This window comes from Lithobates pipiens, unplaced genomic scaffold (genome assembly GCF_037356315.1).
Source record: "Lithobates pipiens isolate NorthernLeopardFrog02 unplaced genomic scaffold, aLitPip1_a1.2 Scaffold_13, whole genome shotgun sequence".
In the NCBI taxonomy this organism is placed as follows: Eukaryota; Metazoa; Chordata; class Amphibia; order Anura; family Ranidae; genus Lithobates; species Lithobates pipiens.
Window position 1 is genome coordinate 537,116,095 of NW_027507718.1, and position 15,090 is coordinate 537,131,184.

At 54.5% G+C, this 15,090-nt stretch overlaps 1 protein-coding gene across 1 annotated transcript in view; it reads right to left on the bottom strand.

Moving 5' to 3' along the window:
• Positions 1–3,098: 3,098 nt before the first annotated feature.
• The window catches only part of LOC143975739 (uncharacterized), a 165,285-nt gene continuing 153,293 nt past the window's right edge, over positions 3,099–15,090 (bottom strand). The window contains exons 8-11 of the mRNA XM_077478239.1: positions 9,793–9,982; positions 9,318–9,480; positions 3,951–4,062; positions 3,099–3,842 (exon numbers count right to left, since the gene is read on the bottom strand). Coding sequence (XP_077334365.1) covers positions 3,423–3,842; positions 3,951–4,062; positions 9,318–9,480; positions 9,793–9,982 — 885 coding nt within the window. The 3' untranslated portion in view covers positions 3,099–3,422. The remainder of the gene's footprint in view (positions 3,843–3,950; positions 4,063–9,317; positions 9,481–9,792; positions 9,983–15,090) is intronic.

The following is a 15,090-nucleotide window of genomic DNA, read 5'->3' on the forward strand; positions in this document are numbered from 1 at the left end:
TCCACTGATCTCCATTCAGTGTCCTCCCCCCTCTCTACCAATCCCTCCACTGACCTCCATTCAGTGTCCTCCACCCCTCTCTACCAATCCCTCCACTGACCTCCATTCAGTGTCCTCCACCCCTCTCTACCAATCCCTCCACTGGTCTCCATTCAGTGTCCTCCACCCCTCTCTGCCAATCCCTCCATTCAGTGTCCTCCACCCCTCTCTACCAATCTCCACTGGTCTCCATTCAGTGTCCTCCACTCCTCTCTTCCAATCCCTCCACTGGTATCCATTCAGTGTCCTCCACCCCTCTCTACCAATCCCTCCACTGGTCTCTATTCAGTGTCCTCCATCTCTCTCTGCCAATCCCTTCACTGGCCTCCATTCAGTGTCCTCCACCCCTCTCTACCAATCCCTCCACTGATCTCCATTCAGTGTCCTCCCCCCTCTCTACCAATCCCTCCACTGACCTCCATTCAGTGTCCTCCACCCCTCTCTACCAATCCCTCCACTGATCTCCATTCAGTGTCCTCCCCCCTCTCTACCAATTCCTCCACTGACCTCCATTCAGTGTCCTCCACCCCTCTCTACCAATCCCTCCACTGACCTCCATTCAGTGTCCTCCACCCCTCTCTGCCAATCCCTCCACTGGTCTCCATTCAGTGTCTTCTACCCCTCTCTACCAATCCATCCACTGGCCTCCATTTAATGTCCTCCACCCCTCTCTACCAATCTCTCCACTGGTCTCCATTCAGTGTCCTCCACCCCTCTCTACCAATCCGTCCGCTGGTCTCCATTCAGTGTCCTCCACCCCTCTCTACCAATCTCTCCACTGGTCTCCATTCAGTGTCCTCCACCCCTCTCTACCAATCTCTCCACTGGTCTCCATTCAGTGTCCTCCACTCCTCTCTGCCAATCCCTCCACTGGTCTCCATTCAGTGTCCTCCACCCCTCTCTACCAATCCATCCGCTGGTCTTCATTCAGTGTCCTCCACCCCTCTCTACCAATCCCTCCGCTGGCCTCCATTCAGTGTCCTCCACCCCTCTCTACCAATCCCTCCACTGGTCTCCATTCAGTGTCCTCTACCCCTCTCTACCAATCCATCCACTGGCCTCTATTTAATGTCCTCCACCCCTCTCTACCAATCTCTCCACTGGTCTCCATTCAGTGTCCTCCACCCCTCTCTACCAATCCCTCCGCTGGTCTCCATTCAGTGTCCTCCACCCCTCTCTACCAATCTCTCCACTGGTCTCCATTCAGTGTCCTCCACTCCTCTCTGCCAATCCCTCCACTGGTCTCCATTCAGTGTCCTCCACCCCTCTCTACCAATCCATCCGCTGGTCTCCATTCAGTGTCCTCCACCCCTCTCTACCAATCCCTCCGCTGGCCTCCATTCAGTGTCCTCCACCCCTCTCTACCAATCCCTCCACTGGTCTCTATTCAGTGTCCTCTACCCCTCTCTACCAATCCATCCACTGGCCTCTATTTAATGCCCTCCACCCCTCTCTACCAATCTCTCCACTGGTCTCCATTCAGTGTCCTCCACCCCTCTCTACCAATCCCTCCGCTGGTCTCCATTCAGTGTCCTCCACCCCTCTCTACCAATCTCTCCACTGGTCTCCATTCAGTGTCCTCCACTCCTCTCTGCCAATCCCTCCGCTGGTCTCCATTCAGTGTCCTCCACCCCTCTCTACCAATCCCTCCGCTGGCCTCCATTCAGTGTCCTCCACCCCTCTCTACCAATCCCTCCGCTGGTCTCCATTCTGTGTCCTCCACCCCTCTCTACCAATCCATCCACTGATCTCCATTCAGTGTCCTCCACCCCTCTCTGCCAATCCCTCCACTGGTCTCCATTCAGTGTCCTCCACCCCTCTCTACCAATCCCTCCACTGACCTCCATTCAGTGTCCTCCACCCCTCTCTGCCAATCCCTCCACTGGTCTCCATTGAGTGTCCTCCACCCCTCTCTACCAATCCATCCACTGGCCTCCATTTAATGCCCTTCACCCCTCTCTACCAATCCCTCCACTGACCTCCATTCATTGTCCTCCACCCCTCTCTGCCATTCCCTCCACTGACCTCCATTCAGTGTCTTTCACCCCTCTCTACCAATCCCTCCACTGGCCTCCATTCAGTGTCCTCCACCCCTCTCTACCAATCCATCCACTGGTCTCCATTCAGTGTCCTCCACCCCTCTCTACCAATCCCTCCACTGACCTCCATTCAGTGTCCTCCACCCCTCTCTACCAATCCCTCCACTGGTCTCCATTCAGTGTCCTCCACTCCTCTCTACCAATCCCTCCACTGGTCTCCATTCAGTGTCCTCCACCCCTCTCTGCCAATCCCTCCACTGGCCTCCATTCAGTGTCCTCCACCCCTCTCTACCAATCCATCCACTGGTCTCCATTCAGTGTCCTCCACCCCTCTCTACCAATCCCTCCACTGACCTCCATTCAGTGTCCTCCACCCCTCTCTACCAATCCCTCCACTGGTCTCCATTCAGTGTCCTCCACTCCTCTCTACCAATCCCTCCACTGGTCTCCATTCAGTGTCCTCCACCCCTCTCTACCAATCCCTCCACTGACCTCCATTCAGTGTCCTCCACCCCTCTCTGCCAATCCCTCCACTGGTCTCCATTGAGTGTCCTCCACCCCTCTCTACCAATCCATCCACTGGCCTCCATTTAATGCCCTTCACCCCTCTCTACCAATCCCTCCACTGACCTCCATTCATTGTCCTCCACCCCTCTCTGCCATTCCCTCCACTGACCTCCATTCAGTGTCTTTCACCCCTCTCTACCAATCCATCCACTGGTCTCCATTCAGTGTCCTCCACCCCTCTCTACCAATCCCTCCACTCAGTCTCCTTACCCCCCCCCCCCCAATCCCTCCAATGGCTTCCATTCAGTGTCTTCACCCCCCACCCCCCTTATACATTTCTCCAATGGCCTCCAATCACTCAATGAATAAAATTTCAAAATAGTAACAACATACAAAGCCATCCACAACAAGTCTGCCCCCAGCTACATCACTGACCTCTTCTCACACTGCTCCTCCCAGGTATTACAGTCTTTTCCTCTACCCCCAGACGTAACAAGCATTTAACCCTTGCAGTACAGGAGCCCCAATAAAAGGGCATTTTTTATTTTAATCAGGTTTAAATAGAAGACAGTCAGAGAAAAAGCAAAACAGATGTCATTGGGAAGAAGATCACTTATGGGGACACAGCATGTTTGTATTTATTACTCGTATAAAACAAAGTATATCTAATAATAAAAAAAGCCAACATTACAAATTCTTGTAATGAGGGGAAAGTGGAGTGCTGAATGGATTGCAGGGCACAGAGAAGTCTGTTAGGGACTGCGAAGGTCTCACGGGGGACTTGGTAGAGCAGTAGATGTTGAAATGGAATTGGACTGGTATCTTTGGGGAAGGTGACTAGGGCTGCACATGGTTTGCAGGAAGGGCGCTGCTATTAGAGGGCTCCTGAACATAAGCTGGACAAGTGGAGGTGACGGTAGGTGTGGTGGACAGATGCATCCGAGGGGGTGGAAGGTCTCTCCGTTGAGTAGAAATGCATGCTGTAAGGTAGGTATATATATCTTCCTTGGCCTGCATCTCGCGGTCATCAGGGAGACGCTGTAGGAGTGGTAGGAGACTGCGGCAAAACACCACCCGGGGGTCATTGAGGTTCCGGAAAATATCATTGTCTGGCTGTAGAGATGTTTGCCGCTCTGTCAGTTCCTTCACAAGTCGCAGGATTTGGTCATTACAGGAAAGAGACGTCCTCTGCTGACGGCGGGCACATCGAAGGCCGGATGTCGCTGGCTGTCTGGCCTTTTGTACTCTCTGTGGAGTCTAGAGAAATAAAGCGATTTCTATAGATTTGTCTGGATAGAGACAGATGGAAAGACAAGAAGAGACGTAGAGAGATGAGATGGAGAGGCGAGAGCTATATTGATATACCTGCGGTGTGCATGGAGCAGAGCTTGAAGCCTCCTCTGGCTCAGTCGGTGTCCCTGGATTGGAGTGCCCAGCCTTGCTTTCCTCCTCTTCTCCAGTCAGGTTGGACGTTGCTCTGTATTAATAAAAGTTCCAAGGAAAGGTCACAAAAAAATATCAGGGCACCAATCATGTAAATGGAAGCCTTATCCTGCCTTTGACCAACTGCTGTCTCTATAGAATAAATGGGCTGCGCAGACACCTAGAGGTGCACTCGGACGGGGTAGGGGGTGACCTTCAAGGTGGGGGCATGGGGTGAGCTGCAGGAAATGAGAAAGTATGAGCTGCAAGAAAGGGGAGGGGGTGAGCTGCAGGAAATGGGTTTGGAGGGGATATGCAAGAAAGGGGCAGGAATAAACTACAAGGGGTGGGGGAGCAGCAAGGAAGGGGTGGGGTGAACTGCAAGCAAAAGGGGGTGTGGGGTGAGGTACAAGAAAGGAGCATGGGTGAGCTGCAAGGAAGGAGAGTTGAGAGAGCTGCAGTAAAGTGGCATTGGGGTGAGCTGCAGGAAAGTGGCAGGGTCAGCTGCAAGGAAGTGGAGTGGGGTTAGCTGCAGGAAAAAGACATGGTGTGAGCTGCAAGAAAGGAGTGGGGATGAGCTACAATGAAGGGATGAGCTGCAAGGAAGTGGCAGGGATAAGCTGCAATAAAAGGATGAGCTACATGGAAGGGGCGGGTGTGAGCTGCAAGGAAGCGGAGGGGGTGAGCTGCAATAAAGGGGAGGGGTGAGCTGCAAGAAAGCATCAGGGATGAGCTGCAAGGAAGTAAAGGGGTTGAGCTGCAAGGAAAGGGCGAGATGAGCTGCAAGAAAGTGACAGGGAGGAGCTGCAAGGAAGCGGAGGGGGTGAGCTTCAAGGAAGTGGAGGGGTGAGCTGCAAGAAATCGGTAGGCATGAGCTGCAAGGAAGCAGAGGGGGTGAGCTGCAAGGAAGCGGAGGGGTGAGCTGCAAAGAAGCAGAGGGGGTGAGCTGCAAGGAAGCGGAGGGGTGAGCTGCAAGGAAGCGGAGGGGTGAGCTGCAATAAGAGCTGCAAGGAAGCGGAGGAGGTGAGCTGCAACGAAGGGGTGGGGGTGAGCTGCAATGAAGGGGTTGGGGTGAGCTGCAAGGAAGCGGAGGGGGTGAGCTGCAATGAAGGGATGGGGTGAGCTGCAAGGAAGCAGAGGGGGTGAGCTGCAAGGAAGCAGAGGGGGTGAGCTGCAAGGAAGGGGCAGGGTGAGCTGCAAGAAAGGAGTGGGGATGAGCTGCAATAAAAGGGTGAGCTACATGGAAGGGGCGGGGGTGAGCTGCAAGGAAGCGGAGGGGATGAGCTGCAAGGAAAGGGCGGGGGTGAGTTGCAAGAAAGCGTCAGGAAAGAGCTGCAAGGAAGTGGAGGAGGTGAGCTGCAATGAAGGGGTGAGCTGCAATGAATGGGTGGAGGCAAGCTGCAATGAAGGGGTGGAGGCGAGCTTCAATGAAGGGGTGGAGGCGAGCTTCAATGAAGGGGTGGGGGTGAGCTGCAAGGAAGCGGAGGGGGTGAGCTGCAAGGAAGCGGAGGGGGTGAGCTGCAAGGAAGCGGAGGGGGGTGAGATGCAATGAAGGGGTGGGGGTGAACTGCAATTAAGGGGTGGGGGTGAGCTGCAATGAAGGGATGGGGGTGAGATGCAATGAAGGGGTGGGGGTGAGCTGCAATGAAGGGGTGGGGATGAACTGCAATGAAGGGGCGGGGGTGAGCTGCAATGAAGGGGTGGGGATGAGCTGCAATGAAGGGGTGGGGGTGAACTGCAATGAAGGGGTGGGGGTGAACTGCAATGAAGGGGTGGGGGTGAGCTGCAATGAAGGGGTGGGGGTGAGATGCAATGAAGGGGTGGGGGTGAGATGCAATGAAGGGGTGGGGGTGAGATGCAATGAAGGGGTGGGGGTGAACTGCAATGAAGGGGTGGGGGTGAGATGCAATGAAGGGGTGGGGGTGAGATGCAATGAAGGGATGGGGTGAGATGCAATGAAGGGGTGGGGGTGAACTGCAATGAAGCAGAGGGGGTGAGCTGCAATGAAGGGGTGGGGGTGAGCTGCAATGAAGGGGTGGGGGTGAGCTGCAATGAAGGGGTGGGGGTGAACTGCAATGAAGGGGCGGGGGTGAGATGCAATGAAGGGGCGGGGGTGAGATGCAATGAAAGGGTGGGGGTGAACTGCAATGAAGGGGTGGGGTGAGCTGCAATGAAGGGGTGGGGGTGAACTGCAATGAAGGGGTGGGGGTGAGATGCAATGAAGGGGTGGGGGTGAGATGCAATGAAGGGGTGGGGGTGAACTGCAATGAAGGGGTGGGGTGAGCTGCAATGAAGGGGTGGGGATGAACTGCAATGAAGGGGTGGGGGTGAGATGCAATGAAGGGGTGGGGGTGAACTGCAATGAAGGGGTGGGGTGAGCTGCAATGAAGGGGAGGGGGGTGAGATGCAATGAAGGGGTGGGGATGAACTACAATGAAGGGGCGGGGGTGAGCTGCAATGAAGGGATGGGGGTGAGCTGCAATGAAGGGGTGGGGGTGAGCTGCAATGAAGGGGTGGGGGTGAACTGCAATGAAGGGGTGGGGGTGAGATGCAATGAAAGGGTGGGGGTGAACTGCAATGAAGGGGTGGGGTGAGCTGCAATGAAGGGGTGGGGGTGAACTGCAATGAAGGGGTGGGGGTTAGATGCAATGAAGGGGTGGGGGTGAACTGCAATGAAGGGGTGGGGGTGAGCTGCAATGAAGGGGTGGGGATGAACTGCAATGAAGGGGTGGGGGTGAGATGCAATGAAGGGGTGGGGGTGAGATTCAATGAAGGGATGGGGGTGAGATGCAATGAAGGGGTGGGGTGAGATGCAATGAAGCAGAGGGGGTGAGCTGCAATGAAGGGATTGGGGTGAGCTGCAATGAAGGGGTGGGGGTGAACTGCAATGAAGGGGTGGGGGTGAACTGCAATGAAGGGATGGGGGTGAGCTGCAATGAAGGGGTGGGGGTGAGCTGCAATGAAGGGATGGGGGTGAACTGCAATGAAGGGATGGGGGTGAGCTGCAATGAAGGGGTGGGGGTGAGATGCAATGAAGGGGTGGGGGTGAGCTGCAATGAAGGGGTGGGGGTGAGATGTAATGAAGGGGTGGGGGTGAGATGCAATGAAGGGATGGGGGTGAGATGCAATGAAGGGGTGGGGGTGAGATGCAATGAAGGGGTGGGGGTGAGATGCAATGAAGGGGTGGGGGTGAGATGCAATGAAGGGGTGGGGGTGAGATGCAATGAAGGGGTGGGGGTGAGCTGCAATGAAGGGGTGGGGGTGAGCTGCAATGAAGGGGTGGGGGTGAGATGCAATGAAGGGGTGGGGTGAGATGCAATAAAGGGGTGGGGGTGAGCTGCAATGAAGGGATGGGGATGAGATGCAATGAAGGGGTGGGGGTGAGCTGCAATGAAGGGGTGGGGGTGAGCTGCAATGAAGGGATGGGGGTGAGCTGCAATGAAGGGGTGGGGGTGAGATGCAATGAAGGGGTGGGGGTGAGATGCAATGAAGGGGTGGGGGTGAGCTGCAATGAAGGGATGGGGGTGAGATGCAATGAAGGGGTGGGGGTGAGCTGCAATGAAGGGGTGGGGGTGAGATGCAATGAAGGGATGGGGGTGAGATGCAATGAAGGGGTGGGGGTGAGCTGCAATGAAGGGGTGGGGGTGAGATGCAATGAAGGGATGGGGGTGAGATGCAATGAAGGGGTGGGGGTGAGATGCAATGAAGGGATGGGGGTGAGATGCAATGAAGGGGTGGGGGTGAGATGCAATGAAGGGGTGGGGGTGAGATGCAATGAAGGGGTGGGGGTGAGATGCAATGAAGGGATGGGGGTGAGATGCAATGAAGGGATGGGGGTGAGATGCAATGAAGGGGTGGGGGTGAGCTGCAATGAAGGGGTGGGGTGAGATGCAATGAAGGGATGGGGGTGAGATGCAATGAAGGGGTGGGGGTGAGATGCAATGAAGGGATGGGGGTGAGATGCAATGAAGGGGTGGGGGTGAGCTGCAATGAAGGGGTGGGGTGAGATGCAATGAAGGGGTGGGGGTGAGCTGCAATGAAGGGGTGGGGGTGAGATGCAATGAAGGGATGGGGGTGAGATGCAATGAAGGGATGGGGGTGAGATGCAATGAAGGGGTGGGGGTGAGATGCAATGAAGGGATGGGGGTGAGATGCAATGAAGGGGTGGGGGTGAGCTGCAATGAAGGGGTGGGGGTGAGATGCAATGAAGGGATGGGGGTGAGCTGCAATGAAGGGGTGGAGGTGAGATGCAATGAAGGGGTGGGGGTGAGATGCAATGAAGGGATGGGGGTGAGCTGTAATGAAGGGGTGGGGGTGAGATGCAATGAAGGGGTGGGGGTGAGATGCAATGAAGGGGTGGGGGTGAGCTGCAATGAAGGGGTGGGGGTGAGATACAATGAAGGGGTGGGGATGAACTGCAATGAAGGGGTGGGGGTGAGCTGCAATGAAGGGGTGGGGGTGAGCTGCAATGAAGGGATGGGGGTGAGATGCAATGAAGGGATGGGGGTGAGATGCAATGAAGGGATGGGGGTGAGATGCAATGAAGGGATGGGGGTGAGATGCAATGAAGGGATGGGGGTGAGATGCAATGAAGGGGTGGGGGTGAGCTGCAATGAAGGGGTGGGGGTGAGCTGCAATGAAGGGATGGGGGTGAGCTGCAATGAAGGGGTGGGGGTGAGATACAATGAAGGGGTGGGGATGAACTGCAATGAAGGGGTGGGGGTGAGCTGCAATGAAGGGGTGGGGGTGAGCTGCAATGAAGGGATGGGGGTGAGATGCAATGAAGGGGTGGGGGTGAGCTGCAATGAAGGGGTGGGGGTGAGCTGCAATGAAGGGGTGGGGGTGAGATACAATGAAGGGGTGGGGATGAACTGCAATGAAGGGGTGGGGGTGAGCTGCAATGAAGGGGTGGGGGTGAACTGCAATGAAGGGGTGGGGGTGAGATGTAATGAAGAGGCCGAGTCATTGAAGTTGCCTACAGGGAGGATTTGTAAAACATGCGCCCCGCTGTGGAGCTACGGAGCTCTGACACCATCGCTTGAGGTATTTAGGACTTTGCAAACATTGATTTTATCACATGAGATGACATGGGGCCATCCATGGTTTCACATAATCTTCATTCAGAGGGGGCCTAGTCCTCGATTGAGGGGTCCACACAAACATCCCAGGGCTACAGGATCCCATTACCATTACAGTGTGGGAGGAAACCAGTTGGGAGAACATACAAACCACATGCAGATAGAATCCAGGAGGAGTTCAGACCCAGGACTCCAGTGCTACAAAGCATACGCTGTACTTGATTAGACTCACTCCCTCGTCTCCATGGCTCTCCGCAGAAAAGCCAGCTCTCTGGCATACGGATGCCTCTTCTTTGTACGGATTGGAGTTCCATTCTGCACCGCCAGGCGTTCCTCGGTCAGTTCCCGCCGATAACGGTCGCGCAGTGAGCGCCATCGTGTGCTCAAATCCTTCCCTGAAATAAAGACAATCTTATCTTAGACTGTGAAATGCCGGGACCCTCGTGGCTCACTTACCTCAACACAGGCCGGTAATGCATCGCTCAATACACTGCAGGCTGATTTCAGTGACAGACCAATCAGCAGAGGGGATCTGTATCCTTCACTGAGCGGTCTGTACTGTCAGTCCTCACCGGACACTTACCTCTGTTCTCCTGGCACTAAAGGACATGAAAACATGGGCTGTGCGTTATCGTATCCCGTGGTCAGACGTGGCCAGGCTCAGGGTTCTCTATACAACATGCTGACATACCAAGGTGTGTACTTACCTCTATTCTCCTTCTGCTTTCTACTCAGAAGGTCCCAGTTCGGTGTCAGGCTCTTAAAGATCTCCTCCCATGCCTTCTTCTTCTGGACGCGGTCGGAGTATCTGGGAAACTCGGGGTCCCACAGTTCCGGCTTCTTCTGCACTGCCGCTATCAGATCACTTTGGGTCACATCTCTGGCCATGCCGTCCCCCTATCAAGAGACTGATGATCAATAAAAACCAGGACACCCGTCACCTCCCGCCCCCACCAAGTACACCGATCAATAAACACTCCGGGACACTGGCCCCCTTTCCCCACCCCCGCTACACAGATCAATAAAAAACACCAGGACACACGATCACCCCCCCTCCCCCACTACACAGATCAATAAAAACACCAGGACACACGATCACCCCCCCCTCCCCCACTACACAGATCAATAAAAACACCAGGACACACGATCACCCCCCCCCCCCACTACACAGATCAATAAAAACACCAGGACACACGATCACCCCCCCTCCCCCACTACACAGATCAATAAAAACACCAGGACACACGATCACCCCCCCTCCCCCACTACACAGATCAATAAAAACACCAGGACACATGATCACCCCCCTCCCCCCCGCTACACAGATCAATAAAAACACCAGGACACACGATCACCCCCCCTCCCCCACTACACAGATCAATAAAAACACCAGGACACATGATCACCCCCCTCCCCCACTACACAGATCAATAAAAACACCAGGACACACGATCACCCCCCCTCCCCCCCACTACACAGATCAATAAAAACACCAGGACACACGATCACCCCCCTCCCCCACTACACAGATCAATAAAAACACCAGGACACACGATCACCCCCCCTCCCCCACTACACAGATCAATAAAAACACCAGGACACACGATCACCCCCCTCCCCCCCACTACACAGATCAATAAAAACACCAGGACACACGATCACCCCCCTCCCCCACTACACAGATCAATAAAAACACCAGGACACACGATCACCCCCCCTCCCCCACTACACAGATCAATAAAAACACCAGGACACACGATCACCCCCCTCCCCCCCACTACACAGATCAATAAAAACACCAGGACACATGATCACCCCCCTCCCCCCCACTACACAGATCAATAAAAACACCAGGACACACGATCACCCCCCCTCCCCCACTACACAGATCAATAAAAACACCAGGACACACGATCACCCCCCTCCCCCCCCACTACACAGATCAATAAAAACACCAGGACACACGATCACCCCCCCTCCCCCACTACACAGATCAATAAAAACACCAGGACACATGATCACCCCCCTCCCCCCCACTACACAGATCAATAAAAACACCAGGACACACGATCACCCCCCCTCCCCCACTACACAGATCAATAAAAACACCAGGACACATGATCACCCCCCTCCCCCACTACACAGATCAATAAAAACACCAGGACACACGATCACCCCCCCTCCCCCCCACTACACAGATCAATAAAAACACCAGGACACACGATCACCCCCCTCCCCCACTACACAGATCAATAAAAACACCAGGACACACGATCACCCCCCCTCCCCCACTACACAGATCAATAAAAACACCAGGACACACGATCACCCCCCTCCCCCCCACTACACAGATCAATAAAAACACCAGGACACACGATCACCCCCCTCCCCCACTACACAGATCAATAAAAACACCGGGACACACGATCACCCCCCCCCCCCACTACACAGATCAATAAAAACACCAGGACACACGATCACCCCCTCCCCCACTACACAGATCAATAAAAACACCAGGACACACGATCACCCCCCTCCCCCACTACACAGATCAATAAAAACACCAGGACACACGATCACCCCCCTCCCCCCCACTACACAGATCAATAAAAACACCAGGACACACGATCACCCCCCCTCCCCCACTACACAGATCAATAAAAACACCAGGACACACGATCACCCCCCCTCCCCCACTACACAGATCAATAAAAACACCAGGACACACGATCACCCCCCTCCCCCCCACTACACAGATCAATAAAAACACCAGGACACACGATCACCCCCCCTCCCCCACTACACAGATCAATAAAAACACCAGGACACACGATCACCCCCCTCCCCCCCACTACACAGATCAATAAAAACACCAGGACACACGATCACCCCCCTCCCCCCCACTACACAGATCAATAAAAACACCAGGACACATGATCACCCCCCTCCCCCCCACTACACAGATCAATAAAAACACCAGGACACACGATCACCCCCCCTCCCCCACTACACAGATCAATAAAAACACCAGGACACACGATCACCCCCCTCCCCCCCACTACACAGATCAATAAAAACACCAGGACACACGATCACCCCCCCTCCCCCACTACACAGATCAATAAAAACACCAGGACACATGATCACCCCCCTCCCCCCCACTACACAGATCAATAAAAACACCAGGACACACGATCACCCCCCCTCCCCCACTACACAGATCAATAAAAACACCAGGACACATGATCACCCCCCTCCCCCACTACACAGATCAATAAAAACACCAGGACACACGATCACCCCCCCTCCCCCCCACTACACAGATCAATAAAAACACCAGGACACACGATCACCCCCCTCCCCCACTACACAGATCAATAAAAACACCAGGACACACGATCACCCCCCCTCCCCCACTACACAGATCAATAAAAACACCAGGACACACGATCACCCCCCTCCCCCCCACTACACAGATCAATAAAAACACCAGGACACACGATCACCCCCCTCCCCCACTACACAGATCAATAAAAACACCGGGACACACGATCACCCCCCCCCCCCCCCACTACACAGATCAATAAAAACACCAGGACACACGATCACCCCCTCCCCCACTACACAGATCAATAAAAACACCAGGACACACGATCACCCCCCCTCCCCCACTACACAGATCAATAAAAACACCAGGACACACGATCACCCCCCTCCCCCCCACTACACAGATCAATAAAAACACCAGGACACACGATCACCCCCCCTCCCCCACTACACAGATCAATAAAAACACCAGGACACACGATCACCCCCCCCTCCCCCACTACACAGATCAATAAAAACACCAGGACACACGATCACCCCCCTCCCCCCCACTACACAGATCAATAAAAACACCAGGACACACGATCACCCCCCCTCCCCCACTACACAGATCAATAAAAACACCAGGACACACGATCACCCCCCTCCCCCCCACTACACAGATCAATAAAAACACCAGGACACACGATCACCCCCCTCCCCCACTACACAGATCAATAAAAACACCAGGACACACGATCACCCCCCTCCCACTACACAGATCAATAAAAACACCAGGACACACGATCACCCCCCTCCCCCACTACACAGATCAATAAAAACACCAGGACACACGATCACCCCCCTCCCCCCCACTACACAGATCAATAAAAACACCAGGACACACGATCACCCCCCCCCTCCCCCACTACACAGATCAATAAAAACACCAGGACACACGATCACCCCCCTCCCCCCCACTACACAGATCAATAAAAACACCAGGACACACGATCACCCCCCCCTCCCCCACTACACAGATCAATAAAAAGACACCAGGATACACGATCACCCCCCCTCCCCCACTACACAGATCAATAAAAACACCAGGACACACGATCACCCCCCCTCCCCCACTACACAGATCAATAAAAACACCAGGACACACGATCACCCCCCTCCCCCCCACTACACAGATCAATAAAAACACCAGGACACACGATCACCCCCCTCCCCCCCACTACACAGATCAATAAAAACACCAGGACACACGATCACCCCCCCTCCCCCACTACACAGATCAATAAAAACACCAGGACACACGATCACCCCCCTCCCCCACTACACAGATCAATAAAAACACCAGGACACATGATCACCCCCCTCCCCCACTACACAGATCAATAAAAACACCAGGACACACGATCACCCCCCTCCCCCACTACACAGATCAATAAAAACACCAGGACACACGATCACCCCCCTCCCCCGCTACACAGATCAATAAAAACACCAGGACACACGATCACCCCCTCCCCCACTACACAGATCAATAAAAACACCAGGACACACGATCACCCCCCCCTCCCCCACTACACAGATCAATAAAAACACCAGGACACACAATCACCCCCCCCCCCCACTACACAGATCAATAAAAACACCAGGACACACGATCACCCCCCCCCCCCCACTACACAGATCAATAAAAACACCAGGACACATGATCACCCCCCTCCCCCACTACACAGATCAATAAAAACACCAGGACACACGATCACCCCCCTCCCCCACTACACAGATCAATAAAAACACCAGGACACACGATCACCCCCCCTCCCCCACTACACAGATCAATAAAAACACCAGGACACACGATCACCCCCCCTCCCCCCACTACACAGATCAATAAAAACACCAGGACACATGATCACCACCCCTCCCCCACTACACAGATCAATAAAAACACCAGGACACACGATCACCCCCCCTCCCCCACTACACAGATCAATAAAAACACCAGGACACATGATCACCCCCTCCCCCACTACACAGATCAATAAAAACACCGGGACACACGATCACCCCCCCCCCCCACTACACAGATCAATAAAAACACCAGGACACACGATCACCCCCCCTCCCCCACTACACAGATCAATAAAAACACCAGGACACACGATCACCCCCCCTCCCCCACTACACAGATCAATAAAAACACCAGGACACACGATCACCCCCCCCCCCCCACTACACAGATCAATAAAAACACCAGGACACACGATCACCCCCCTCCCCCACTACACAGATCAATAAAAACACCAGGACACACGATCACCCCCCCTCCCCCACTACACAGATCAATAAAAACACCAGGACACACGATCACCCCCCCTCCCCCACTACACAGATCAATAAAAACACCAGGACACACGATCACCCCCCCCTCCCCCACTACACAGATCAATAAAAACACCAGGACACACGATCACCCCCCTCCCCCACTACACAGATCAATAAAAACACCAGGACACACGATCACCCCCCTCCCCCACTACACAGATCAATAAAAACACCAGGACACACGATCACCCCCCCCCCCCCCACTACACAGATCAATAAAAACACCAGGACACACGATCACCCCCCCTCCCCCACTACAACAGATCAATAAAAACACCAGGACACACGATCACCCC